General features: G+C 28.1%; 1 protein-coding gene across 2 annotated transcripts in view; it reads left to right on the top strand.

Moving 5' to 3' along the window:
* The window catches only part of LOC129987961 (junctophilin-1-like), a 137,632-nt gene extending 114,145 nt beyond the window's left edge, over window positions 1-23,487 (top strand). For both annotated transcript variants that reach the window (XM_056095986.1, XM_056095985.1), the window contains exon 9: window positions 18,355-23,487. In XM_056095986.1, coding sequence (XP_055951961.1) covers window positions 18,355-18,441 — 87 coding nt within the window. In that variant the 3' untranslated portion in view covers window positions 18,442-23,487. The remainder of the gene's footprint in view (window positions 1-18,354) is intronic.
* Window positions 23,488-27,850: the final 4,363 nt, after the last annotated feature.

Below are 27,850 nucleotides of genomic sequence, written 5' to 3'. Positions count from 1 at the left end.
CTCCATCTACTAAACCACTTTAGTCTAGCAACAGATATATTCAGATTTAATTTATTTCAAAATATGATAAAACAATGAAAGAAATAAAAAATGTAAAGTAAAAAGTACACTCGCAAAAATCACCTTCATCAAAGTTCTTTGTGTGCAGAATTATATTCTCTTATATGCTTCCGATATTTCTTCCTTCGATTCAATTTCTGATCAGCAAGTCTTTCAATATTTCCGGTGGATTCAACAGATGTTCCAAAATAATTTTTTTTTTTTATCATGACAGCATTTTGTGCATTTGCCACTTGAATTTACTTCTTTTTACCAGTAACATGCCCGGCAAAAAGAACAGGGTCCTGTGCTCCTGTAGTTCGGAGACTTCGCTCCGTATACATAAACATTTAATCCTATCTCGTTCATTACGACTGGATCTTCTTATGAACAATTCTTGAGCATTTTCATTTGACCTGTCTTCTCTTTTTTGACGGTCTCGTTTTAAAATCGATACGGCACGACTTAAACTCACCATAAAAAAATTTGACCGTTATTTTTTTGTTTAAAAATTTTTCAGACTGATGCAAGAATGCGAGTTCGCAAATTGTACAGACTAACTCTATGGCAAAGGATGCCGACGTGCTCTGATTGGTTTAAGCCTTGGCATCTTTTTGGCAATGTTTTGCACTCATAATAGTGTAGTTATCGCTTATTTGGCTCAAATATTGCCAAACTGTTCCCGATCTTTGTTGATATTCTTGAATCCATTCCTGAAATATGTGTTACAGAAATGCAAGAAATAAGTATTCAAAAGAAATGTATTAACTATTTATATATTTATAAATCTTAATATTAAGTTAATAACAAATATCAAGATTAATAATTAGATTATTAATAACTATATGAATCTAAATATCTTAACAAATATAGTACATTTGCAGATAGACATCTTATGGCAATAATTTGAATAAGAAATTAATAAATAAATATCTCCTTATTTTATTTTGCATGAATATTCAATAAGAATTATAATGATTTCTATTCCGTTTAATGTCGTCTAAATATCTTAATAAATATAGTATATTTGCATGTAAATATTTTATGGTAATGATTTTAACGTAAAAATTTATTTAAAGTAAAAAAAAAGCTTAATTTTCAAGCCTTCACAATAATAATACTTCACAGAAAAATTGCTACCTGTGCTAATTCTTTATTTACAAGATCTGAAATACGAAAAATAGCTCTATTCTCATCATTCTCAATTATTTTATACTTGTATTTCTCTGGAAGATTTAATTCCTCCATTTTGAAAAATGGCAGGCAAAAAAATACGTAGAAACCAAACAGGGTTGCAACAGCTACAGCATAGAAAGTCTGTGCGAAAGAAATCGACCAATCAGAGCACGTCGGTATTCTTTGCCATAGAGTTAGTCTGTACAATTTGCGAACTCGCTGCAAGAATAACGTTCGCTTGAAATCTTATTAAACCGCGTATTGATGTTCCCGGGCGAGGTCGAAGTGTTTCCAAACGGCGATTAACAAATTCAGCCTGATTTTGCGTCCACGTAAGCGCTTTATATATATATAATATTTCTTTATTTAAATTATTTTTAGGAAAATATTTTTGACTTTTCACATTGACTTACAGATAAACGAAATTGGTCCCACTAAAGATTTCATTTGCAGCCTTTACTCTCTATAGATGGAAATATTTACAAGATTAATTGGTGGTAAACATAATAGTGTCTAATAAATTAAGTTTGTTAGGAAATGTGTCTTATAAGCACATGCGTGTAATCAAAGGCAATATGATACAGCCAAGAATATTTGAATCCTGCGACTTGCATTTCTTACTTATTAACCAAATAACCCGATTTTGTTTAAAAAAAAGCTAGAATTGCAATATTACTGTTCTAAATAATTTAATTTGTTCTTAGAAAACAACTTCAGTGCTTAAAGTAACATATTTAATATTATTAGGAGAAAATAAAATTTTAAACCTGACTTTATTCTTTTTACTTTCTTGAGAGAAAGTATAGTAATCATCAAAAGATGTGAGCAAATCTCCACGTTTCAGACCTCAAACATTTTCAGCATTATGTCTGTCTGTCTGTCTGAGAACATTTAAAAAGCAGTTCTATGACTTGGATAAAAAAATTTAATGAATCCAAGATTTTTTTTATTTTGTGTTATGTGCCCATTGGCATCATATCTACTAAGCTCAAAAACAAATCGAAATCAAATAAAGAAGAAAGGAATAATTTTCTTGAAAAACAATATATTGATCCAATATGTAATCTGAAAAATCACTATATATAAAAGGCTAACATACATTGCACAGAAATCGAATTCATTACCAATTATCGAATGGCAGCAGTCAAATATTAACAAAATATAATACAAATTTACAAATTTCAAACTGTAGTCATCGAACAATTTTACAGCTCTACTGAATCAAATGCCTCATTTAGCTAATTAATGGAGCTTCAAAATATTATTAAAATTTTCTGAAGATATTTCGCCATATCACCAAAGAGGATATTCGGTCAAAGGAAAAAAGGTATAAAAGAAATCAAGAAATAGGCTTCAAATAAAAAGTTCAATGAAGCGCGAATATCGGCTTAACAATTCCAGATAAGAAATCGTGATAAGACTTAAGATTAATGTACGGTTTCTCTCCAAGCAAGCCAAAATCATGCCAATCGTTCAAAAATTCTTTAAAAGTCTGCAACCAGGTTTGTTACCAGAAAAGTTAACAAACGGTTTTTAAAATTGTAATAAAAAGTTGTCATGATTATGTTTGGCGAGAAATCGTTCCAAACGTGTTCAATTTTGGCGCCTTATATTAATCTTAAATCTAGCTGTAATCATTATGACTTGCCTAGGAAAATTGATATTAATATCTTCCAAAACAGTTATAAAAAAAAACTTTATGTATTGTCTTAAGATGCAAAAGAGTCCTTTTTAATGATATAAATTTCCTTTTCGTGCAATTTTTTTAATTAAATTCAATGTTATTTTTAATTCAATATGATATATTACCTGAAACAGTGTTTCTAAATACTATGATGAAATTCAAACTCTCCCTCAAAACATTCAAGCATGTGCTTTTGCCAATCATTAAATCCATAGCAGGATTTTTATTTCCGCTTTTATTTCGTACTTCGCATACTGTGATTTCTTAAATCCTGGAATAATTTTAATTTTATGAAAATATTATTTACAAGATATGGGAAAAATTATAGGCAAAGAAAAAAGAAAAAAATTCGATATTTTTAAAAACTATAGTTACTATTTTTTACAATATTTAAAAAATCATTTTATATATAAAAGTCTTCAGTCCAATACTAAAGATAAGCATTTTCTTATTTTTGAGAAAATTTTAACTTCAACTTTTATAAAAAGGAATTGATTAGCAAATCTAATTCTGATGTTGTTTTGTAATTTGTCTGCTTATTGAAACTATCCCAATGAGTACAAAATGTATTTGGTTGCAACTTCAAAAAAAGTTAAATATTTTTCAAATTATTTATTCGTTTAGAATCTAAGTTCTGTACATTCTTTTCGTTTTTCTTTTATTCAAAAAACTACATTGCATAAATTTCCAAGAACTTTTCTTAAACTAAAAAAAATGATGGGTCAAAAATTTAACAAAAGATCTTCTTCCTATTGTAATCGAGTTATTTAAAAAGCATTGGCTTTATTGGAGAGTGTCCAAGATTTGAAAATGAAAGAACAATTTATTTCACTTTTCAAGAAAAACTATTTATAAACTTACAAGTTCCGAAAATATAAAAAGTTAATTGAAATTCGAAAAAGGTGTCTGGTAAAAATTCTTAATTAAATGACAACACTATAAAATGATCTCGATCTGAAAATAATGCAATTTCACATCATTTAGGCATAAAAAAGGTGCATATTTTTATTTACATTTTCCTGTTGCAGAATTAATGTTTCTTGTTGAAATGTTTGAGAAGAAAATATCTAATTTTCTGAAGACAGTTTTTATATCTAGAGAGAAATAAAGAAGTTGAGCAAAAATAAAATTTAAAAAAATTCATTCCCCCAAGTTTATTAAATTACGAAGTTTTTAAATACTGAATTTGTCAAGAAACAGATAGATTAATTGTGGAAGATTCTTAATAAATAAGTTTTTATTGAATTTTTATCCAAACTTTTAATGTCTAATGAAATATGTTTCAACAGAGCACCCTGCAAAATGATTTGTTTCTTTAATATTTATTTTTGAACATGCTATAAATTTTTGTTAAATTTGCTTTACACATAATAAGTGCACATTTAATATAAGTAAATACATTAGATATGCAAATGATGTATTTATATTTTATAGAATTGCTTTAAAGATAAGTTTCAAGAATAATAGTTTTCTCTGTTAAAATAATTCAATAATAACACATAAGTAATTCTGCGCAAGTGATTTAGAAAGTATAAAAAATATGTTAACTAATTAAAATAATTCATAATGTATGTAAAATGTTGCTTGTAGTTTCCTACATTGAACAGCCTGTTGCTGTTGTCATTTTTTTCTGAATAACACTACTTAAACAATAAAAACACAATAGGGAAAAGCTGAAACGAACGTTACATCTGGCGGTAGCTTGGCTGCTCTAGTCCCAGCCCAGACTTAGCGCGCCACCAACTGTATGATACTCATATTTTTATCTTTCCATCTCGCAAAATTCAACTTTACTTTCTTCATTTGTTTCCTTTCATTTTTTCCCTATAAGCAATCATTTCGTTCTGACTTCGCTTTCACGCTTCCCAGAAGCAAACTCGTCTGTTTTAACAAGATTTTGTTTCTTTTTATTAGAATTCACATACCGAAAAAAGAAAATTTTCTAAAACATGATTAAGATAGTTAAAAATTTGGGGCTATTCTTTCATGAAATAATATTTACAGCACTACTTGTTTCGAAATTTACAAAATACTACTGATTTTTTAGATAAGAATACATACCAAATTTCATTTGTTTAAGTTGGTGCGTTTTTGAATTATCGCATTCACATAACCTGGAAATGTGCAAATACAAAATAAGTCAACCATTCGATGAATTGAGTCCAAAAATTGATACAAAGAATTTTACTATTGTAATCATAAGTATATGCTCCAAATTTCATTTGTTTAACTATTTATATTTATAAGTTATTATGTTGACATGAACATGAATGAAGTACAGACAGCTTCCCATAGATGGATTTCTCCAAAATTTATTAGCAGACTGCAAATTTGGTAAAAAGACCTCATACCAAATTTCTTCTATGTAGCTTGTTGTTGTTTTCAATTACTTTGTTCACAGATTGGTAAATAAACGTAATTCCAATAATATGTTTTTCGGATTTTGGGAGGTCTGAAAGGTGGAAAAACATCAAAATCTCAGAGTCGAATTTTTAGAATACAAGCCTTTTCTCTGTGTAATTCCTATAAAAGGAAATAAAAATGAATCTCTTTTGCAGTAAGCCTCATATAACGAACTCTTTGCAATTTTTGGAGGTAGAAGTTGTTGTTATCTCAGTTAGTTGCTATTTAAGTTGGTTAGTTGCTGTCTAAATCTATCCACAGTTAATCTTTCGCTTTTAAAGGTTGCATTCATTTTAAGAAATTAAACGAAACAAAACAGCCGTTTGAATTAAACAATTATTCAAGTTCTGATATTAACATTCTCACATTGACTTTCTCGTGACCTTCGAGAGTATGATACATTTAGTGTTTACTTTCATAATAGCATGAATAAAAATCCTATTGTTAAGAATTTGTAATATTGCTTTCCTGCGCAGTTAGTTTTATGGTAAAGAAGATAGTTCTACAGATATTTTAATGGCTGTTGAATAGATGTCAAGGCAATGATTCTTGGCCTTGGCAACAATTTGAAGACAAAAATGAAGGTTCAAGAATATTCGAAAATCTTGACGATGTCTGCTTGAAAACTTGAGTTTCAGCGTTTGTTCTAAAGCATTCAATGTCCTGTCACTAGAGCTATAAAAGCAGAGGCGCACAGAGGTACAGATCGCTAGTCGAGTCTAGAGAAGCAAGAAGTGAAGAGACGTTTTTCTTTGTAAAGTTGATCCCCAGGCGAGTTTTATCTGAGCGTTTTGTGCTGTTGCAATTATATAGTAACAATTTGTTGTCTTTCTATTTTGGATTTCTGCAAGTGCCCTTCCTATGTACACTTTGTCCGTGTTTTAGTGTAGGACAAACTTCGTTACCCTTTAATGAACTTTTCATCATACACCTACTAGACATAAAAATGTACATTTTGAAACAGAACCATTCTCATTAATCGATAGGTTCCGAAATTTGATAAACAATTTCGATGTCAGTATTATAAAAAAAAACTTTCATTCATCTAATCCATTGTTTCTCTGAGTTACCGAGTTCATATGTGCATCGCTAGAGAAACAAAATCCTTTTCTTTGACTGATTTTGCTCAAAATTAGATATATATCTAAAATATTAATGAAGAGATCATAAACTAAAATGTATCCAACTAGTGTTTTATGTTCTAAAGTTATAGCGTTTACATACGCACAAATAGACAGATTGACGAACTGACACTCCATGGACAAATTTTCTTTAAAATTTGATTGGAAATGTCTTATTTTACCAATTGAATTATATACCAAACTCCATTTATCCAGATTGTATTTTCTGTTCAAATGCACACAGACGTATATAGACAGACTTTATGTAACTAGATTTCATCCAAAATGTGACTAAAATCTACTATTTTATTTTAAAGTCTAGCATAGCAAACTATCGTGGTTAAATATCGGCAAATAAGAGTTATAATACATTTTTTTTTTTTTTTAAGTTTCATGTTGTATCTAACGTAGATACTTCACACTGAAATCTGGATTTTTTTTCCCAATGCATTTAAATGATTCACTGACCAAAATATTTATGTTGTCTTTGCTCCAAATATATGTTACAGTATATTTTTCTTTTTAATGGAGTGAAGTTAATAAAAAAAAAAAAAAAAAAAAAAAACGCAATCAAAACAAATACGAATCAATCAAGAATACAAAATGAGAATATCATAAAGATTAGTGTGACAAAGAATTGTCAAGTATCTAAAATATCCAAGCATTTAACAAAAAAAATTTGGGTCAATGGATAGATAATTCCACCTTTAGATAATTCCAATGAAAAAATAATAATATATCATAAGGACACTAGTTTATAGTATTAATTACAGTTTGGAAAAAAAGAACTAGAAAATTAAATGAAAGGTTTTAATTATTTTCAGCAATTTATTTTTAGAAATTAATTAATTATTTTTAATAATAAGTAAAATTCGCATGTTATTATTTTGCGAATATTACCTTTTGTCCTCAAATTAGAAATTTACGCCGTTTTTACAAGACAAGGTCAATATTGGAAGTTCGCTGTCTTAGACTAAAATTAGTTATTTTGAAACTGCCGGTTCTCATGGAAACAAGCCGCTACTCTTCAAAAGATTAATGATTTTTAAACAAGCAACGAAAAGATAAAGAGGAAAATATATCCGTATATTTTATATCGGGCACAATAAGCTGTACATGGCAGGTTAGCATATATCATTCACTACGAATACATCTATGTTCATGGCAAAATTTTATTACTGCGAAACATGATCAAACAGTATCTGATGTTTATTTCCGTTTTCGTGTAACACCAACGGCTAAAACATGTTATCAATCTCCACTAATGGTGGGCGTCTCCCAAGAATTGTTGTGGTTTAAGGTATAGTTATATTAAAGTCCCGTTTTAAAGCAACACTAGGGTTATTTTAGATAATCTCGACCTCGTCATTTTGAACCGCTGTCAGATGACGAGGACGACACCTGAGCTAGCAGCGCCTTTCCAAATTTCCACACCACACCAGCTGGAGGACATTTGGCCCGGATGGATTTAACGTGCATCAGATCCACTAACACGATGGTTCTTCGATGGAATCGGTTTTCGAACCTGAAACCATCCGATTCTGAAGCCGAGATCTTACCACCAGGCCATGGTGGCCCCTTAAGTATTGTGGTTGAATCACATGGCTAAGGATCTTCAGTCGAGAAATCAAGATCTCTCTACACTTTATCAGGATGTCCTTACCAGCATTACTGAAAAATTGATGCATTGATATGTGCTTTAGCAACATATTACCCTCTGTTGTCAAGATGACTTAGAATTTTTCAATCAGTCAAAATGGTGGACCGCGGTGGCCTGGTGGTAAGGTCTCGGCTTCGGAACCGGGGAGCTTCAGGTTCGTGACCCGATTACACCGAAGAACCGTTGTGTAAGCGGATCTGGTGCAAAGTCCTCCCGCTGGTGCGGTGTGGAGAGGGGGGGGTGTCAATCAAGATGTCGTCCTCGTCAACTGACTGCGGCTCAAAATGACGAGGTCCGTCCCAAAATAGCCCTAGTGTTGCTTTAAAACGGGACGTTAATACGACTAAACTAAAAACGAGTCAAAATGTAAACGTGGGCCAGTTTCACCTAAAAGTCTTCCCAATAGCAGACTTATAGCAGACATAGTGGTTCCAAAAGATATATGTTTCAAATGATGGGTGCCTATTTACTCAGGGGTGCTTTAATCAAAAACACTACCGGGAACGTACTTTATCCCGAGTCTCTTGACTTGTCTAGTTACGCTAAGCTAAGTGAAATTAGTCACTTTTCTATTACATGATATTGTCTGATATTTTCAGGATGTTGTTTGATATCCTGAAAGTTGTAAAATATCGTGAAGATATAATAATCTTGATGAATATTTTTCTCTAACATGCAATATGTATATTAAAACCTTTCATACTTAATGAAAACCTGCCTTCCTCCGTTTTCCTTATTTATTAATTAATTGAATCGAATCTATCTAAATACCATTTAACTCTTTCCATTCTGATAATGTTATTTATCATTATAGGAATAATCTACTTCTAATAAACAACACAAATGTGGTTCTGAGTCGAATTTTTGTTTCAGTCAACTGAGAAAACCGTTTAAAAAGAAAATTTGATTTTGGTTTTCTATTAACCACATGCTAGGGATTAATCGCCCAAAAAAATACGTTTGTCAAGATCACACGTCAGTAAAATATTAAATTCATACTAAAGTTTAATATTTAGTAACTATTGTACGCCAATGCCATAGAAGGCGTTCTCTGGCATTACATCTTTATTAGAGAGTGTGCGAGAAAGTTTTCGGGAGACCACTCCCGAAGATTTTACATCTTTATTAGAGAGTATATTCTCTGATATTACATCTTTATTAGAGAGTATGGTCTCTGGTTTTTTATCCTTATTAAAGAGTATGAGAGGAAGTTTTGAGACCACTCTCGTTGGTTTTTCAACAATATTCCCAAAATTATTTTTTATTAAAATTTATATAAATATCTAACAGTAATTTATATATTGTTGTTTCATTTTTAAATATTGGAAAGGGGCATATGAATTTCTCTTGTCGGGAATACACACTTAATTTCTGCAGAAGGCGCTTTAACTTGAACTAATAACAATAGAACCAAAAATTGTAAAGATACTGAGGAGTCTAATGAACCGAGAGAAAGTCGTCACGTCGTCAGATACTTTAAGGTGGTTTTTAGCCTCGATTGTCTTCCTTCGCATTCCGCTGATGCCCCGAAATAAAGCGCAGCTCTCAGCTGCTGCTACACCCTGCTTCCCTGTTTATTTATACATCTTTCCAAATAGATAAATAAAAACAAAGCTCTATTTCAGGTGTGCATCGCATTGCCTCACCCTTTTATTTTAGAAAGCACGGCAAATAAAAAGAAGATTGCATACTTTTGAGCTTGCGCCTCGCGAGGAAGGTCGTAGCGAAATAAAAAAATAAAAAAAATAAAAAAAAAAAAGGAATCGGATTTATGTGGGAGTTCTTCAGGCTCCCTCTCTTAAAATTTAAGAACTTAGTGTTCTTCTTACTGAATTTCTCCTTTATATTTCTATTCTGTTTATATTCACGCTTACGGAGAAATGTGTTATTCATTCATTGAGTTCAGTTCAATTAGATTATATCTTCCCATCTTAATGTGATCATATTTAGAAGCTGGATACAATTTATAAATTGTGTGATATAAAAATCATTGAAATCGGCCTGCAGGGTATATTGTCTTAATTAGAACTACAAAATTTTACACGAAGTTATTTTTTGGGTAGTCGGTACTCTAAGAATTTTTTTTTAATTTTATATAAAATTTTATATAAAAAATGAATTAAAATATAACTTTTTCCTCACTAATACTAAAGAGCATACTTTTCCAATTAATATTTAATAATCGTTCATACTATTTGTAAATTGGGTGATATAAAAATTGTTTAAATCGGTCTGCAGGGTATTACAAAATTCAACACGAACTTATTTCTTAAGTAGTAGGCATTTCGAAAAAATTTTCAAAATTTTAAATAAAATTTAAATTTAAAAAATTAATTAAAATATAGTTTTTTACCTCTATTGCTAAAGAGCATACTTTTCCAATGAATATTCCATAATCGTTCATACTATTTGTAAATTGGGTGATATAAAAATTGTTTAAATCGGTCTGCAGGGTATTACAAAATTCAACACGAACTTATTTCTTAAGTAGTAGGCATTTCGAAAAAATTTTCAAAATTTTAAATAAAATTTAAATTTAAAAAATTAATTAAAATATAGTTTTTTACCTCTATTGCTAAAGAGCATACTTTTCCAATGAATATTCCATAATCGTTCATACTATTTGTAAATTGGGTGATATAAAAATTGTTTAAATCGGTCTGCAGGGTATTACAAAATTCAACACGAACTTATTTCTTAAGTAGTAGGCATTTCGAAAAAATTTTCAAAATTTTAAATAAAATTTAAATTTAAAAAATTAATTAAAATATAGTTTTTTACCTCTATTGCTAAAGAGCATACTTTTCCAATGAATATTCCATAATCGTTCATACTATTTGTAAATTGGGTGATATAAAAATTGTTTAAATCGGTCTGCAGGGTATTACAAAATTCAACACGAACTTATTTCTTAAGTAGTAGGCATTTCGAAAAAATTTTCAAAATTTTAAATAAAATTTAAATTTAAAAAATTAATTAAAATATAGTTTTTTACCTCTATTGCTAAAGAGCATACTTTTCCAATTAATATTCCATAATCGTTCATACTATTTGTAAATTGGGTGATATAAAAATTGTTTAAATCGGTCTGCAGGGTATTACAAAATTCAACACGAACTTATTTCTTAAGTAGTAGGCATTTCGAAAAAATTTTCAAAATTTTAAATAAAATTTAAATTTAAAAAATTAATTAATATATAGTTTTTTACCTCTATTGCTAAAGAGCATACTTTTCCAATTAATATTCCATAATCGTTCATACTATTTGTAAATTGGGTGATATAAAAATTGTTTAAATCGGTCTGCAGGGTATTACAAAATTCAACACGAACTTATTTCTTAAGTAGTAGGCATTTCGAAAAAAATTTCAAAATTTTAAATAAAATTTAAATTTAAAAAATTAATTAAAATATAGTTTTTTACCTCTATTGCTAAAGAGCATACTTTTCCAATGAATATTCAATAATCATTCATACTATTTGTAAATTGGATGGTGTAAAAATAATTCAAATCGGTGTTCAGATTATATTGTCTTAATTCAAGCTACAAAATTTAGCACGAAGTTATTTCTTGGCTAATCGATACCTCTAAGAATTGTTGATTTTAAATAAAATATAAATTAAAAAATTAATCAAAATATAACATTTTCCCCTCTATTACTAAACAGCATGCTATTGTAAAAAAAACCATAAACGTTACACAGTTCAAACAGTGTAGATGCCCTTAGGCATTGCCGTTCCCCAGCGGCTTAGTCTCAAAACATGATATTTTTGACTGATTTTCATTTAAAATCTGTGTAAATAGTTTTTAAAGTATCCGACTATGTTTGGAGTTTTTTTTTTTTAACAATGATATTTGAAATAATATTTTCATTTAATTTTCAAATAAAATTTAAGCGAAATCTTATTTAGCGTACAAAAATATTTCATAATTTTATTATTATTTTAAATATTGCAAAACCTGACCTTTTTTTAAACACTCTAAATCAAAAATAAAGGATTAGAATTGTAAACTTTTCGGGATATACGTATAGTGCATACGTAATTAATGATGTAATGGCTCAGCAACTGAAACAAAAGTTTAACAATAACTCAAATACTAACAATTTTAGTTTATAATCATAGATTTTTGTAAAGTACTTTTTAAAGTCTAAAAAGTGAAATTTAATTACGTTATTAAATATTGCATTTATTTACATTATTTATTACATTTATATTTTGTTTCATTTTTGCTAAACAGTATTATAAACTAAATGTATGCCGGATGACTGATCTTCTTAATAGTATTTTAAATCATGTTTTGGAAAACATTTGGAAAATTTTGAGAATGTTGGGAATTTTGAGAAAAACGAATTTAAAATTTATGTTCTTAATTTTCATTGAAATAAAAAAGGGAATTTTCTTCAAAATTTCCTATATTTCTAAACTATACCTTTTTTATTTAGCTTAATTCTTTTTTTTTAATTTCAAAATTTGTAATTTTTTTCTTTATCGCTTTCTTGATTTTAATGATTGTAATTGATTCCGGATATTTTCAGTACTTAAAAATGCATGTTAACTAACCTAAAGATACTTTTATCATTTATACTTCTATCATCAGCATTTGTAAATGAATTTAAATTAATGAAAAAAGTCCTAAAGATAAAGTGATGTTTGATTTTAACATGAATTGTTCGAGTACGTGGACCATGTAAGTCAGCCATCTAACTCTCCGACCCGCCACGAAGGCACACGGATTTAAACGATAAAAACTGAATGACCGGACCGCCGCAACAGCAACATTGGCGGGAACTGTGGTTGAGTCCTAAGGGCCGTCACCGGCCACGGTACAACCCTCCCCGAAGGAAGTACGTCCCGTCATCGATGGGAGGAGTCAGATCCCCCACCTATTTGTGTACAATCCAGGGTGGAGAGATCCAACCACCATGCCGGAAGCATCTCATCCTCATTTCGAGGTGCCCCCCCCGGGGGTTCACGTGGATCATGTAAATAAATAACGGTTAAAAATTAGATTTTTTTAATTACCGAAATATAATATCGAGATTTCAGGCCCTCCAAAGTTTCGAGCAATTAAGCAACTACTTAATTTACATAATTAATAGTTCGCATTGTACGAATTTAATCCTTTCTAAAAAAAGTAAACAGAATACAACGTATTGGCAATCAGTTATCGCAGATAAGTATAATAAGGATGAAAAAAATTACATTTAGAAAGTAAGAAATAAAAATCCTTTCCCCTTTCGGCAATTTTTATTCGAATAATTTGAATTAAATGCATCTAATTTGATTTTTTCCTGTAACACTGTTTATTAATTTTTGTAAAGTAAATTTATAAATAGAATTGATAAAAATCGTTTGGTCACTTATTAAAAAGAAATTCTAAACTTTTCGAGTCTTGGTGCTGAATTCTGCTACTATATCCCCTTCTTTGAAAATTAGAAAAAGCCGTAAATCAAAGCTCATATGAAATGTTTATTTCGAGTTTAACGTAAGAGACTGCTGTTTGCTACCTTTGGGGCCTCGAGTTTATTTACGGCGTATTATAAAATGCTTTTAAGGAAATGGGGAATTTCTGCAATTTACAGCTTGCTGTGTATGCTATCTGATTTATTTTCCCGCCTTTCTGGCAGATGTCCATTCCTCACAGAGAATTATTGCCTCGCTCAATTTGCATAGAAATCGACATTTTAACGAAAAGTGGACCTTGTGTTCTTTCTTTCTTTCCGAATTCCCTTTTTCCCTTTTTTCAGAGATGATTAATTTTCCAAGTTGTCCTTGGCATTAATTTTACAATTAGTAATTAGTCTAAAATAGAATATGTACTTCAGAGTAAAGAGAAAGGTAAATTTTATTGAGCTCGCGCAGTCAATGGTTTTAGTTTAAATTTTAAAATACGATTAATTTCTGAAATTCAATGAATTTCCATAAAAGCTTCAGAATATGAATATTCTTTTGAATAGTTTCTGTATATGAAATAAACAATCAACAAAGCGACGAACCTAAAAGTGTTCTGCATTTGATTCTCTGATATACGCGTTTTGTACTTCAAAAATACAGTGAATAAAATCGGATTTTGATTTTGGATACTCTTTTTTTTGTTTTTATTTGATCCAATCTTTGATACAGATATGCATGTTCGTGGCAAGATTATGTATCAAATTTAAGATATGTTTAATATCAATTAAGATTTATGACCAGTGTTTAATTCACTGAATTTTTAAAACATCTCTTTCCTATATTGGCATATATAATCAGCTGTTTGTTAGATTTGGAACTCAAAATTTGAAAGAGGCCTACATTAATAATGAAAATCTATACTTTGTTACATCCATCTTATCATATGAATTTTGCATTTAATCGTGTTTACATGAACAATAATGCACGAATTGAAAAACTTCTTACTCACGGATTTCGGTCAAAATTTGATAATTATCAGCACATTTGGTGGAAATGCACCATCTCAAATTGCATACATTTATCTTGTTGAGGTTTTGAATTTCTGTTTCCTCAGACAGGCAGACATAACTTGAAAAATATGTTTTTCGAACTCAGGGAGTTTTAAAAACAAAGTCACCAGCATCTCAAGCATTTTTTCTCTCTCTCCTTTTATAAATGTTTACAATATTTTCTCTTAGTATACGTATGTGCTAAAAGAAACAAAAATGAAGAAATAAGTTACGCCTCATTTTTTCCAAGAATATCTTATTGGTTATGGTTGAGATAAAATTCGATGATTTTCATAGACTTTAATTAATCTCCATAGATATTAGAAATGGTAATGCCTTGCAGAAACTAAGAGATTTCTTCTTTTATAATATTTATTGGTTAAACTATGCAATTCAATCAATTAAATTCTTGGATCGATCTAAATAGTTGGAATAAATATTTTAAGAAAAACTGGAATGGTATTACTCATAATTGAAATTTGTGTCAAATTGAATGGTGTCAGATTTTGAAAAGACTAAGTTAGATATACACTTGAGGAAAGCAACTTGAATTCTTGAAATCATAAAAATTATTGATAACCAATTAAATAAATTATCAAACTTGTGTTTCAAAACACAGTTCTTTACCTTGCCTTTAATCTGATTTCAAAATAGGTCCTTTCTTACTTTTAAGACTCACTGGAAAATTACAATTTTAGCACATATAAAGCAATACTTGGCTGAAATTCAAGTAATATGCTGATAGAAATTTAAGAATTACGTCATATCAATGTTAAATTATTTCAAATAGATTAGTATGAATAATTAACTTTTTTACTATTTTACAAGTATATGCATATGCTTCTGATTAAAAACTAGTTTGGCTAATTGTATTTTAAAATACTCGCAAGTCAAGCATCGGTATTCTAGCAATATTTTTAGAAGACTTATAGTAACAAACAATCAAGTAATAATTCAATTTCCCATTTATGTTTTCATATTTGTAATAAATATGATATGAAAAGACAATAACTATCAGTAACCATTTACACTGAATGATTATTTATCAAATATGTTGAAGTGATAATTCACCACAGTTAAAAAGCATTTCAAAAAAATAGTCACACTCTCAAAAAAAAAGCCAAAACTATTATCAGGTTTCTCAAGTTTCATATAAAAAATTGAAGTTTCCATCCCTAAAAGGTTTTGAAAATGATGGAGCAGGACCCTTTAAAAAAAACATTTACAAAATTTTAGATGTTTGTGTTTTTTAACAAGATTTATCGGAATGAACCTTTAGTCGCAGCTATTTTTGAAGCCGAATATAATGACTTTAAATAAAAAATTTGATAATAACTTTAAATCAAAAAGTAGCAAAAAAAAAGAAAGAAATAGATGCAAAGAATAGAATACAAATCTTTTACACATGTCCCAGTTGCCAAAAATTTAAAAAAAATGATTTAAAATATAAAATATAATCGTTCAAAAACTATTAAAAATATCCAAAATTCAATTTTATCAGTACTAAAATATCGTTTGTTAATTCGAAATTAATTTGCAGTTAAAATTACGTGCAAAGCGGTATGATGTGAACGCTTATAACGAAAAAATTAGCATGTTATAAAAAGAATAAATTTAAATGATACTCTAAGTAATAAAATAATACTTTAGAGTAAATTACAAAGAATAAATTTAAATTTAAATAATGCTCTAATAATTATGACAGTAAAATTTATAAGGTCACAAAAAAAAAATAGCAGAGCAAAATTATTCAAAACTATTTTTTTTTTATTATTATTTTTCCTAAACAGTTCATCATTGATCTCATATGTTTTATTTAGTTAATCCTGCAAGCTTTTGTTCTTAGAAGTTATAAATTTTATTTGCAGAACTGTGACTAGTATTTTTTTTTTTCAAATCAATTGTTACTTCAGTAACGACGAAAGCGGATCAATATATAAAAGTTGAATGAATCGTGACTTCCTTCAGAAGTAATGCAAGTAGAATAGAGCAATAAATAATTCATTTAAAGTAAAAATATAAAATGCAAGAAGAATGGCTGAAATTTTAAAGATATTTTTAATAAGATATTATGTTCTAAATCAATTAGAATTAAAACAAATGGCAGTAAATCGTTCATTCAATAATAACATCTGTTATAATAATAAAGTAACTGATGAATTTTTCCTTTATCAATTGCCTCTACACGTATCGTTTATGTTATTTAATAAACTTTAGAATACTTAATATTTTAATTCCTATCTCCATTCATAATTAAAAATTTGTATTTTTTTCTTATACTATACATATTTTTGACAACATTTTGCAATATATCATTTCGAAAAAGAATAAGTATAATTTTTGATAAGACTGATTCTTCAATGAAATATTCAGACTAGAAGTAATTAAATTGAACAAGTCTTTCAAGAAAAATTACAAAATTATATTTTCATAAATTTGTGTTGTAAGCATACATATAATAAGTTTTATTTTTATATATTTTCCGCATATATCTAATAAGATCGTAAATTGCGCAGAAAAAGATCTAGTTTTCCAAAAATTGTGTCTATGTTATCAATTTTTTTTAAAAATACACATTTTTTTAATTATAAGACTAGTATTTAAAATAATCATATGTATGATAAATGTTTAAAAGAAATAAATGAAATAATATTAAAAAGTAACCTCAACCATCTTTAAATATTAAATCGGGAATTATCAATTTTTTCTCGAATTTTTATAATGTGTTGGTACACATTTTAAAAATACTTTTCACAAAGCGCTTAATTCCTCATATTTATCTTTAAAAAAAAATAATTTATTTCCTTTTGTACTTCCATATCTTAATACTTACTCAAAAAAAAAACCTTCTTATTGTAAAGTAATTAAAGATTCTCTTTCGTTTATCCATCCATTCATGAATCGGAATAGCTTGCTTAAATAAAGAGTAAGAAATGTAAAGAAATTTTTTCTGCAATACAATCACCTGCAAACGTGATTTTGGGACTAAGGATGGTAGTGTTTGCCTGAGAAAATATTTTCGTATACGGCAAAATATCCCACATGTTACAAACATGTCTTGAAGTAATGATTAGTAAATTATCCAAATGTATAAAGTTCTCAAGCGAAAATATCCAAATATCATATCATTTTCTTTAAATATTTGAAATCAGTTTCTATCAGTTTATGAGACATTAGCATAGTGATTCCTATCATTTTTCATGATTGGGCATAATCAGAAATTTTTCACGATACAGACGCTTTGGTTTTGTCTCCTATCGCTATTAGCTCATGTATATCTGCTACCTAAATGTTTCTATACAATTTCATACTATTTGTGCTACGATTTTGAACCATTTTTTACCATAAAAATGGCTGATTTAGTTATATTAGTAGCCCGTTTTAAAGTAACACTAATGCTATTTTAGGATTTATCTTGTAATTTTGAACCGCGGTCAGATGAAACACGACATCTGAGCACGTACCCCCACTTCAAATTTCAGCACTGCACTATCGGAAGAACATTTAATCCCCGACATATTTAATGTACACCACTCCTACTTATACGAGAGTTTTTCGGTGGAATCGGGTAGCAACTCTCTGGTCTCGAAGCCGAGAGTTTACCTGCGGTCTCTCAAAAATGGCTCGAATAATTCAATTCGTTCTAGACCTAAAGACAACTAGAATTCTACCTAAATATTTCTCTGTAGAATTCATCTCATGACGTAGTACTTCTGAAGTTTGTAGAGACTCTTTGAAATCACTCTGTATTGTGCAAATGCTCTTCATTAGTTTCCTGATGGGGATGTTTGGAGTGCTTGCTCATCTTTTTTCATTTCTCCTCCAGGACTGGTTCTCCAGACAACAGATGATCCTGCTGGTTCTTGTCATCAACATCAGCCTGGCCATCATGTTCTACAAACTGCTCTCGTAGGCCGGAAGGCAACACATTTCATTTCACCGATCAAACATCCTCGCCGCCGACTGGCCGCTTCTGGAGTCGGTCCGGAGGGTGCCCGACAGAGAGGGATTGCAGCTGTGGACCAGCCCTTTCTTTTACTCGAAGCGGGCTCTCGTGATAAATAATCAAATTTTAGTCTCACACAGCGTGGTGGAAATGGTATGACCCGTGGTTATATATACACATATACATATATAAATATATATATAATATATTGTTAACTGTCATTGCACAGGTCACGTATTTTCTACGCACTGACGAGAAATTTTATTTGTATGTGCAATTTTTTTCCCTTTCTTCTTATGTAGGTGTGCACCGAAGAAACAAAAAAAAAAAACTGTTACCTTCTTCCTTTGTCTGTTCGTGTCAAAAGTTTGGTTTGATGTTTATTTTGAATCAAAACAGTACTTACCTGCGCTATGTGAGTATCGCGAACATTCGGTGCACACAATTGCCAAGATATTTTCTTCCTAGGTTTCGTCCGCACCGTTGAAGCAAAAGTGGACACGTTCTATTTCATCTACACTTTTATACATTATGTATTTGATATTTCACTTTTAAAGCACCACAAAAAAAAACGCATATTTTTACGATTTTTATTATTAGTTCATTGTTTGTGGTTCGAGCCTTAAAATTGTTGATGGATGCAGTCCAGATAAAGTGATAAATTAATTACCAAGAAAACAAATAAGATATATACATGACAACATTTTTTTTAATTTATAAATTGGCCTTTATTCAGTTGAAAAATTATAACATAAAAATTTATTTACACACGTTTTATTTTCAAAAATCGTGTATTATAAAAAAAAAGAATAAAATTTAATGTAATTTATATTGTTGAATTTCTGAAAAGAAAAAAGACACTGAAAAAAGAAATTTAGGTTACACCATTCTTTAAAATAAAGCCAATAATGAATGTTCGCAATTTTTGTATTCAAAAATGACTGCTATGCCGAACATATTTAAATTTTTTTAATATTTGGTATAGAACTATATAAAATAATTTTTATAGACATTTTTGAACAAAATGTGTTAGCAAAGCATTTTTATTTTCGCATGTCTTTTTAAAATAAATATAATTACTTAGTTTGCTCTTATATAAGTGGAAATGAAATCAATTAATATTGTGGAAGTATTTTAGTTGTGTATCTAGCATCAGAAAAGTAATGTAAAACAAGAATCGTCTTATATAAATTATCCTAAACATGTTACTAAAAATATCTAAATATATTTTCAATTGCCAACTACATATTATAAAAGCCATTAAAACCGAATGCTATCAAAACAAAATCATTTGCTTAATGAAATGAATGATTCTAATTTTACATTACTTATCGTTTGCCAGATATACATTCCACTAATACTAGTATTCTTTTCCTTTTAAATGGCATGGGAGAAGAACCATCATATGTATTTAATGCAAAATCATTTGAAAGAAGGTTCGAACCTCATCATTGAGTTGTCCATAATTAGCATTTCATCAACCAATTTTTAGATGTGGTGTGCTTTTTCAATTTACTATCCGCCCATAGTAAGCTTGAATCTTTACACCATTTTTCCTTGCCGTCAGGCTTGTTCTCTAAGCCTGAAAATGCCTTTAGCTTTTAGTAGTCGAGAGAGTGTATATACAACATGTATATATACGTTATATAAATATATAACACATGTTTTTTAAAAAACAAATTGAGATTTTTAACTTTTAGTTCCTCTGTTGGAACAATTGAAGAGTTACTAAGTCGTTATTTATTTGTTTGGCCTCATGCGAAAGTAAGGAGGATGCCGAATCTCGATATGAAATCCCAGGAATCAATCGCACGGATTTTTTTCCTCGTCCGTCCAAAATTTTAGATGTACTCTCCACATTATTCCTTCACGCCTGCCGCTCTCTTCCAAAATTTTTATCGGAAGAAAAAAAAAAGTTATTAAAGATTCTAAAACTAGCGATTCTTCCGAACGATTGATATGACGCTTCAATCATTTAAAATAATCTAATAAGTGATATGACGCACCGACTTTAGTAAATCTAAAATTATATTTCATTCATAATTTAAAACAACAGCAAAGAAAACTATCTACAATAGCACTAATAAATAAATATAAAATATAATGCATCTTCAGGCACTTTTTTTTTTTTCAATTTTATGAAAAGAATTCATACAGAGTAAATAATTAACAAGTGATAGATATGTTCGAAATTATATAAACAAAAAATATTTTTTCAATTCTACAGCAATTACTCCATGTCTATTTTTTTAAAATCAATTATAATTCAATATCAAAAAAAAAATTAAATTTAAAACAAAATTAAAACAAATATTCCAAAAAGCATATATTGAAATGTAGACTGTAGTATATCGACAATAATGAAATGTAAACTTGGAAAGAATGAAAAGGCATGCAATATCATATCTGTTTAATAAACGAAATGCATAAAAATCAACTCGCCTTTTACACATTATAGTACAAAATGTTATTAATCGGCGTCTCATGATTAAAATGTTTTGTCTATAAATATTGCATTAGATATTTTGATTTAATCTTGTTCGTTATAATTGTGTTTACTTTATGAAAATCAGGCTTACGCTAGCATTTTAAAGCATACATTTTTAAAAATATATTTATTTTTAAATGTATATGTTTTTGTAAATCTTGTTATATTTTGCTATGGAAATCGATTTCTAATACTTTTACGAAGTGAATTAACTAGCTATAAAAGCAGACGATATAATTACTAACGCACTTGAACTTTTTCAATCGAAGCTGAAAACAGTTAAACTCGAGTACAGAGAAGAAAAAAAAGCTTTTTATTTCCTGTCCAGTGTCCAAAATGCAGGGAACAAATTCTTAGTTGGAAAATTTTCATAACGAAAACACTTTATATCTTTAATTGTTAACTTTGAATCTCATCGAATCGCGTTTTGCACAGACGACATACTTTACCTTGACGATTGAAACTCACCAATTAGAATATCGACTTTTATAAAGTAAAGCACTTAAATTATGCTCTAAACTAAACTGTTGAGAGATAATGACAAAGAAATCGATCCAAGGAGCGATGGGAGATGAAAAGAATGTTTCTCGTGGAATTCGGAGAGCGTCTAAAACAGTCGAATAACCTCGAAGCTCAGCCTTCACAGAAACACTCACCCAGACTTTGGCAAACAAGCCTGTTCCGCATCTCACGAAAATAGAACAGTGAGTTCCTTTTAGTCGATTCAGCGCATCTTTGCCTGCTACCGGTTCTATCTTTTTTATTTATATTTTTCATTGCACGCGAAACGATAATTTTAATAGAAAACAAAATGTTATAATTATATTCTTTTCGAATTCTTTTTTATAAAATATTTAATAAGCATTTCAAAAGAAGAAAAAAATGCTTTGTAGTTGTACTCAAGCTATACAAATTTATTTAAAAATTTTAAAACAAAATGTTATAAAAGAACTCTATATTATAATGATATAAAAAATTTTATTGACAGAAAAAAATATTCTAGAAATTTCTCAATTATTAAGATAGAAAACACAAACTTTGAAAAAAAAAAGAATTTTTTTAAAGAAAGCTATTAATATTCTTTTTAAATAAATTGATTAAAGAAGAATTAATTTAATTCATGAAGTAGCGCATTAACTATTTTCTACACAGTTGGGGGAAAAAATTACTATAATTTTTTCTGCACACACATTTTAGATTTCACTCTTTTTATATCTTTATTATGAACAAAATATAAGCATGTTTCTCCAAACTATAAGCATTTCCATTTAAGGAAAAGAATTAATATTACAAAATTTCGACAGATTTTTAATAATTAAATTGGAAAGCATAAAAAATTAGATATAAAATTATTAATTATACATAAAGAAGTGTAATTATTTTTAATTATAGGATAAAGGCATATTTATGAAAGGTTGTTTGAATAATCTAAGGATAGAGGTTATATTTTGAATGTAATGTTTATGGTCAAAGTTGGCAAAACATTTTTCAAAAAAATAAAGTTAAGGAAAAATTCTGTATAAATTTTTAAAAAAAGAATAGTATTATTTTTCAATGTGAAATATACTTATATTCTAACAAAATGTTGCATATGCATTGAATTTTAAAAAAAAATATTCAAAATACACATATGCTTAATGAGAAACAAAATAATCCAGTAAATAATTTCAAAAGTTGTTATTAAGTTTCAACAGTTTAAGAAATCAGACATTCAGGTTTAAGTGAATGTAAAAAATTTATCTTAACTACAAAAAATGTTAAATATAAAAATTAAATATAATTAATGTAATTTATAGGCATTCATTCACATTAAAAAGAAAGTAGTTTTAGGTAAAATGTAGATTCGATAGTTTTAGATGTCATTTTTTTCAAGTTATTAATTATTAAAAAATGAATATTGATATACGAGTAGATTCCTATGAGCGTTTTATATTGTTAAATTCACAGGCGTTTTTTTAGAAAATGCATTACTAAATTATTTTGGCAGCTTTGCACGACTTAAAAATTTCTAAATTATTTTTATGGCAGCTTTTACCTTCTAATTTTATCAAAATAATAATAAGAGAAGAAAGGATATTGTGGAGTTTATATATTGAGAATGTTGAAAGTCTTTGTACGACATCACTGCTTTTATGTTGCCATTCTTATTTTCCATAAAGCTTCTTATAAATGCATGCAAGAAGTTCCTTCATTTCAATTCTCCACACCCATATAAAAATACTTGCTTGTGTTTAAAACCAGCCAGATAACTTTCATGTATAAAATAAATTCATAAAGTTATTTTATAAGATGGAATTCCTGAAATAGTTGGTTGTATGTACGTAAGAGTTGTATAAGTTTTTCGTTTATTCATAAGTATGCATTGATTTTATCAATAGTTGTGCAAAACATTGAAAAGCTGTGGTGCTATACATTGACAACTGATATATCGTGCCTAAGTGTAGTTGTGTGTTGTGAAGTGGAATTTATAGGTAACTGTGATTTATACGAAATTAAGCAAGAATAAAATAGGTTTGTTTTATAAAGAGTCTACGTGAGTCCTTTCTTTACACATATACTATAAACACACAAAATAAAAGTGGTTTTTAGAAATATTTATTAAGAGCATTAAAAATTAAATTGTATATTTTAACCTATCCGATGTTACTCTGAATTTAAATACTTTCATGTTCAATATTTTTCATATAAAAAATAATTTTCTCTAAATTAATATAATAAACATGATCCATTTATTATGCCACATCGATTACCTTGGCTACTTATAATCGAAAAAAATTCGAAAAAGATATTAAACAGTAATTTGAAGAAAACAATGGTAAAGTGCATTAGAGCGTTACTGTTACTCTATTTATGTTAATTTTTTTTAAATTAATAAAAAAAAATTGAATGTATCAAATGTAAAATTTTGAATTTGCCCCGAAGTTCTTGCAGAAAAACTTATTAAAATTTAATTTCTAATTAATTACATAAACTTTTGCACTTTTAGAAATTCGTGATATTCTTTCTCTTGCCCTAAAGAATAAGTGTGCCAAATTTGATTGATATCGACCTAGCTGCTCAGGAGATGTGAAACGTATACACATAGCCATGATGATTTTTATTTATGCTTAAGATTTAATTTTATTTAAAATTTAATTTATAACTCATTATGATAAATATCATAAAGCCTAGAAATCATTTTTTTATTGAATTCACTTAATGAATTAAATGATTAACTGATGATCATGTTGCAAAAACATTCCAATATTGCATTATCATCGTGTATACACACATATGTAAAAAAAAATTTCAAAACACTTGAACATCAGCAAAACAATTGATTACAAAACCAAATCTTTACGACAATGAAACGCATAGTTAAAGTTAAGGCCAAGTTAAATAAGTGTATAAAAAATGAGCATTTAATTGGTATGTGTCAAACACTTATTAAATGACATCTCTCTCTCTCTTTCGTATTATTCGTGTTTCTCAATTCCAATAAACAAATTATTCAACTTTATTGCACCGCCAAAAAAAACATATCCGCCCACCTATGGTTGCACTTGGATTATTATAGATGGTGGTGGATTAATTTTAATTATAACTTATGTACAATGTAAATAAGAATTAAAAACAGAATACCAAAGAGGATAAATACATGAAGTTCCTATACAGAGCTATAAATGGGAATTATTATATGGTATCTACGTATACAAAATAAGTTTTTTTTCCCATTTTTTTTTTTTTTAAATTTACATTTTAAGTTCAAAAAATAGTTCTCTTTTAATACTACCAAAAATAATAATGAAAAACATTTTTAAACTTCATTTCTGGTTGCATCAGTCTAATGTAATTTTTTTGAAATAATTATTTAAAAAAATGCCACTAACCCTAATTGATTATCATGCTTTTACAAAATACATCCAAATGTTATGAACTGTCAAACGTGTATGTATATATATATAATATTAAGGTAACAAACATTTAGAAAGCATTATAAATACATAGAAGGGGAAAAGAAAACACTAAAACTTTCTCTTCTGAACTTCCACAGACGGGGGAGGAGAATTCGTGATAGAATAGTTTGTTACAATCCTTTTGAGCATTGAAATTAATTTCAAAATTATAAATAAATATCAAAGATTTCTAATCTATAAATGTTTTCATCTCTTAAAATTTCAATTTTTTAAAACACATAAATAGTTAAGTTTTATAAAGACTGATAAAAATATGTTGCAGGCTGAATCAATGACTCAGTCAGTACTTTCTAATCCAATTGGTATCTAAAGTATCAAATCATTCATTATAATAAAGAAAATTTATGGGTAAAAGGATGTATTTTCTTGCATTGTTATAGATATATATAATATACTTGCAGTTTTATATTTCGGAAAAAAAAGTCTGCAAAGAATCTTAAGAGGTGTTTTTTTTTTTTTTTTTTGTAAGATATAGATGAATTCAATCTTTAAAAAAATTAAATTTAGTACGAGGGGGGGAAAAAAAACGAACAGAAAAAAAATATGAATAAACTATTGAAATATTGTTTAAATTAGAATGTTCTAAATGTTATTTTGTCAAAGAAAAGTGCCTTTTATTCATTAGTAAAATCTTAGAAAATTCTTGTAAATTAAAGATTTTTTTAACACAGAATTACTCACAATATTCATCTTTCCTGGAATGCAAATTTATTTTATCTTGTGACAAGCAAACACCCAACCAGTGGCAGATTTATGCATCTTGTGGCCCTAGGCAATAGAAATTACAAGGCCCATCTTTTAATAAGCTGGCCAATTTAATTTCACATATCAACACTTTTTAAATTTAATCAATTTATTAATGACTTATTTATGGTTAGTTTTTTTGTATTTCACTAATTTTCTGAATATTTTTTATTATTATTTACTTTGACTAAAGATTATAAATCAAAGTAAATAAATTATCATCCCAATAAGCATTCATTCTTACATGCAATTATATTTAAGCAGAATTTCAGTTTTTATAAATACTTTAATTATTGAGTGAATGTAATCAAACCTATGAGAATCTGACCAATTATATTTGAAAAAATGTTAATATTATCCTATTATTATAATTGTTATAAATGTATTTTTACGTCAACAACCTAGTTGGCTAACACACCAAAAGGTAAGACGCCACTGCCTCTAACACAACAAATAGAAATACAATGCATGCATAAAAGACAGAAATCTGAACAAATTTCTTTAATATGTTCTTTAAAAATTTCTCCAAAAGCACTCCAGTTATATCCTCATATGCATTTCAAAAATCAAACTACAATTAACTTATTCCATGTCTTTTTTAAAATCAAAATTGTTATGTCAATTAATAGGCAAAAGTTACAGCAACAATGCAATTAAAATACTCAACAGTTAATATAATTATTAGGAAAATTGCATGCTGATTCTTGCTATCATGGCTGTATTAATAGAACTTTCTAATTCTCATGAGAAAACTATATACAGAGTATCCAGGATGATCATTAATTAATTTTTTTAAACTGTTAAAATTAATTAAACTGCTTCAGTTGAGAAAATGCTCTAAATAAGATAAATAATTATGTTATTATATGAAAAAAATAATATAGATAAAATTTTATTCAGGCCATTAATTCTATTAGTCACATTTAGTAAATTACTCTTGACTTTTTAAAATTAAAAACAAACAAATAGAAAATTCCATTTGCTTATGATTAAAATTAACTGAATGAATGAAATTTCATTGGCCACTCAATCCTTTCTTGAACACATGTTGCTTCCTGATTGGTTGAACTTCTTGAAGGTGGTCAATGAATTAGTCTAAAATCCCCTAATATTCAAAGCAAAAAAATTTGGTCCCCCCCCCACACACACACCTGTGCAAAAAAAAAATAATTAATTAAAAACATATTTTTTTTTAAATACAACTTAATTAAACAAGTGAATTTCAATCTTATATATGTATAGCTTATGTGCATTTTCAATAAATAATTCCAATGCAGCAATATAATTAAATCTTAATACCAAATGAAAAATCCAGGTTCTTACTATTTTTCACATTTATAGTTTTTTTTTTTTTTTTTTTTTGTCAATTTAGTTATGAAAAATTTATATGTGTGTGTTTCATTAATGTGTTTTTAAATATATCAATCGACCAAAGAAAGAATTAATATGCCATATAGATCAATTATAATAAAATTACAACCAATTAATTTTGAAGAGCTGAAACTTTGCAGCATTCATATATTAATTTATGAAAATTAATATAAATTCGGTTTATAATTAAATTATTTAATTACAATCTAATGTGTAATTAAATAATTTAATTATAAACTGAAATCATGATGCTTAAAAACAAAAATATAAATTTACAACATGTTTTAACTTTAAAATTTTCCAATTCCATCATTATACTTTAGGTAGAGGATTAAATGTTATACACGAGATATTAAGCATTAAAATAAGTACGTTCAAAATAAATTAAAAGGGTTAAACACTTTGCAAAAGTTTTCAAAAACCTTTTATTATAAAAATAAATTTCAAGTCAACACTAAAGCTTACCAAAAATAAAAAAATTCTTGAAGCAGGATAATGATCAGAAAGAACTCAAAGATAAATTGCTACAAATAAATATTCATTTACAATCCAATATATAATTAAAATAATTTTAAATGTCTGGTTAAAAAATGTTTTTTTAAAGTAAAAGCAATAAATATGTTACTTTATATTTTACTAGATAAATTTGATTATTTAGGTACATTGTAGAGTAAAATATAGGAACAATGTTTCTAAACATGCTTAAATTAAATGTGGTTTAAAAATAACAGAAGTGAAACAGATTTATATGCCAAGCATTTTTTGCATGTTTAGAAATGAGACATAACATATCAAATTGTTAATAATATATTTTACA

Source organism: Argiope bruennichi, chromosome 10 (genome assembly GCF_947563725.1).
Source record: "Argiope bruennichi chromosome 10, qqArgBrue1.1, whole genome shotgun sequence".
NCBI lineage: Eukaryota > Metazoa > Arthropoda > Arachnida > Araneae > Araneidae > Argiope > Argiope bruennichi.
Note: the sequence above shows the minus strand (reverse complement) of the source record. Positions and strands in the feature narration are given on the sequence as shown.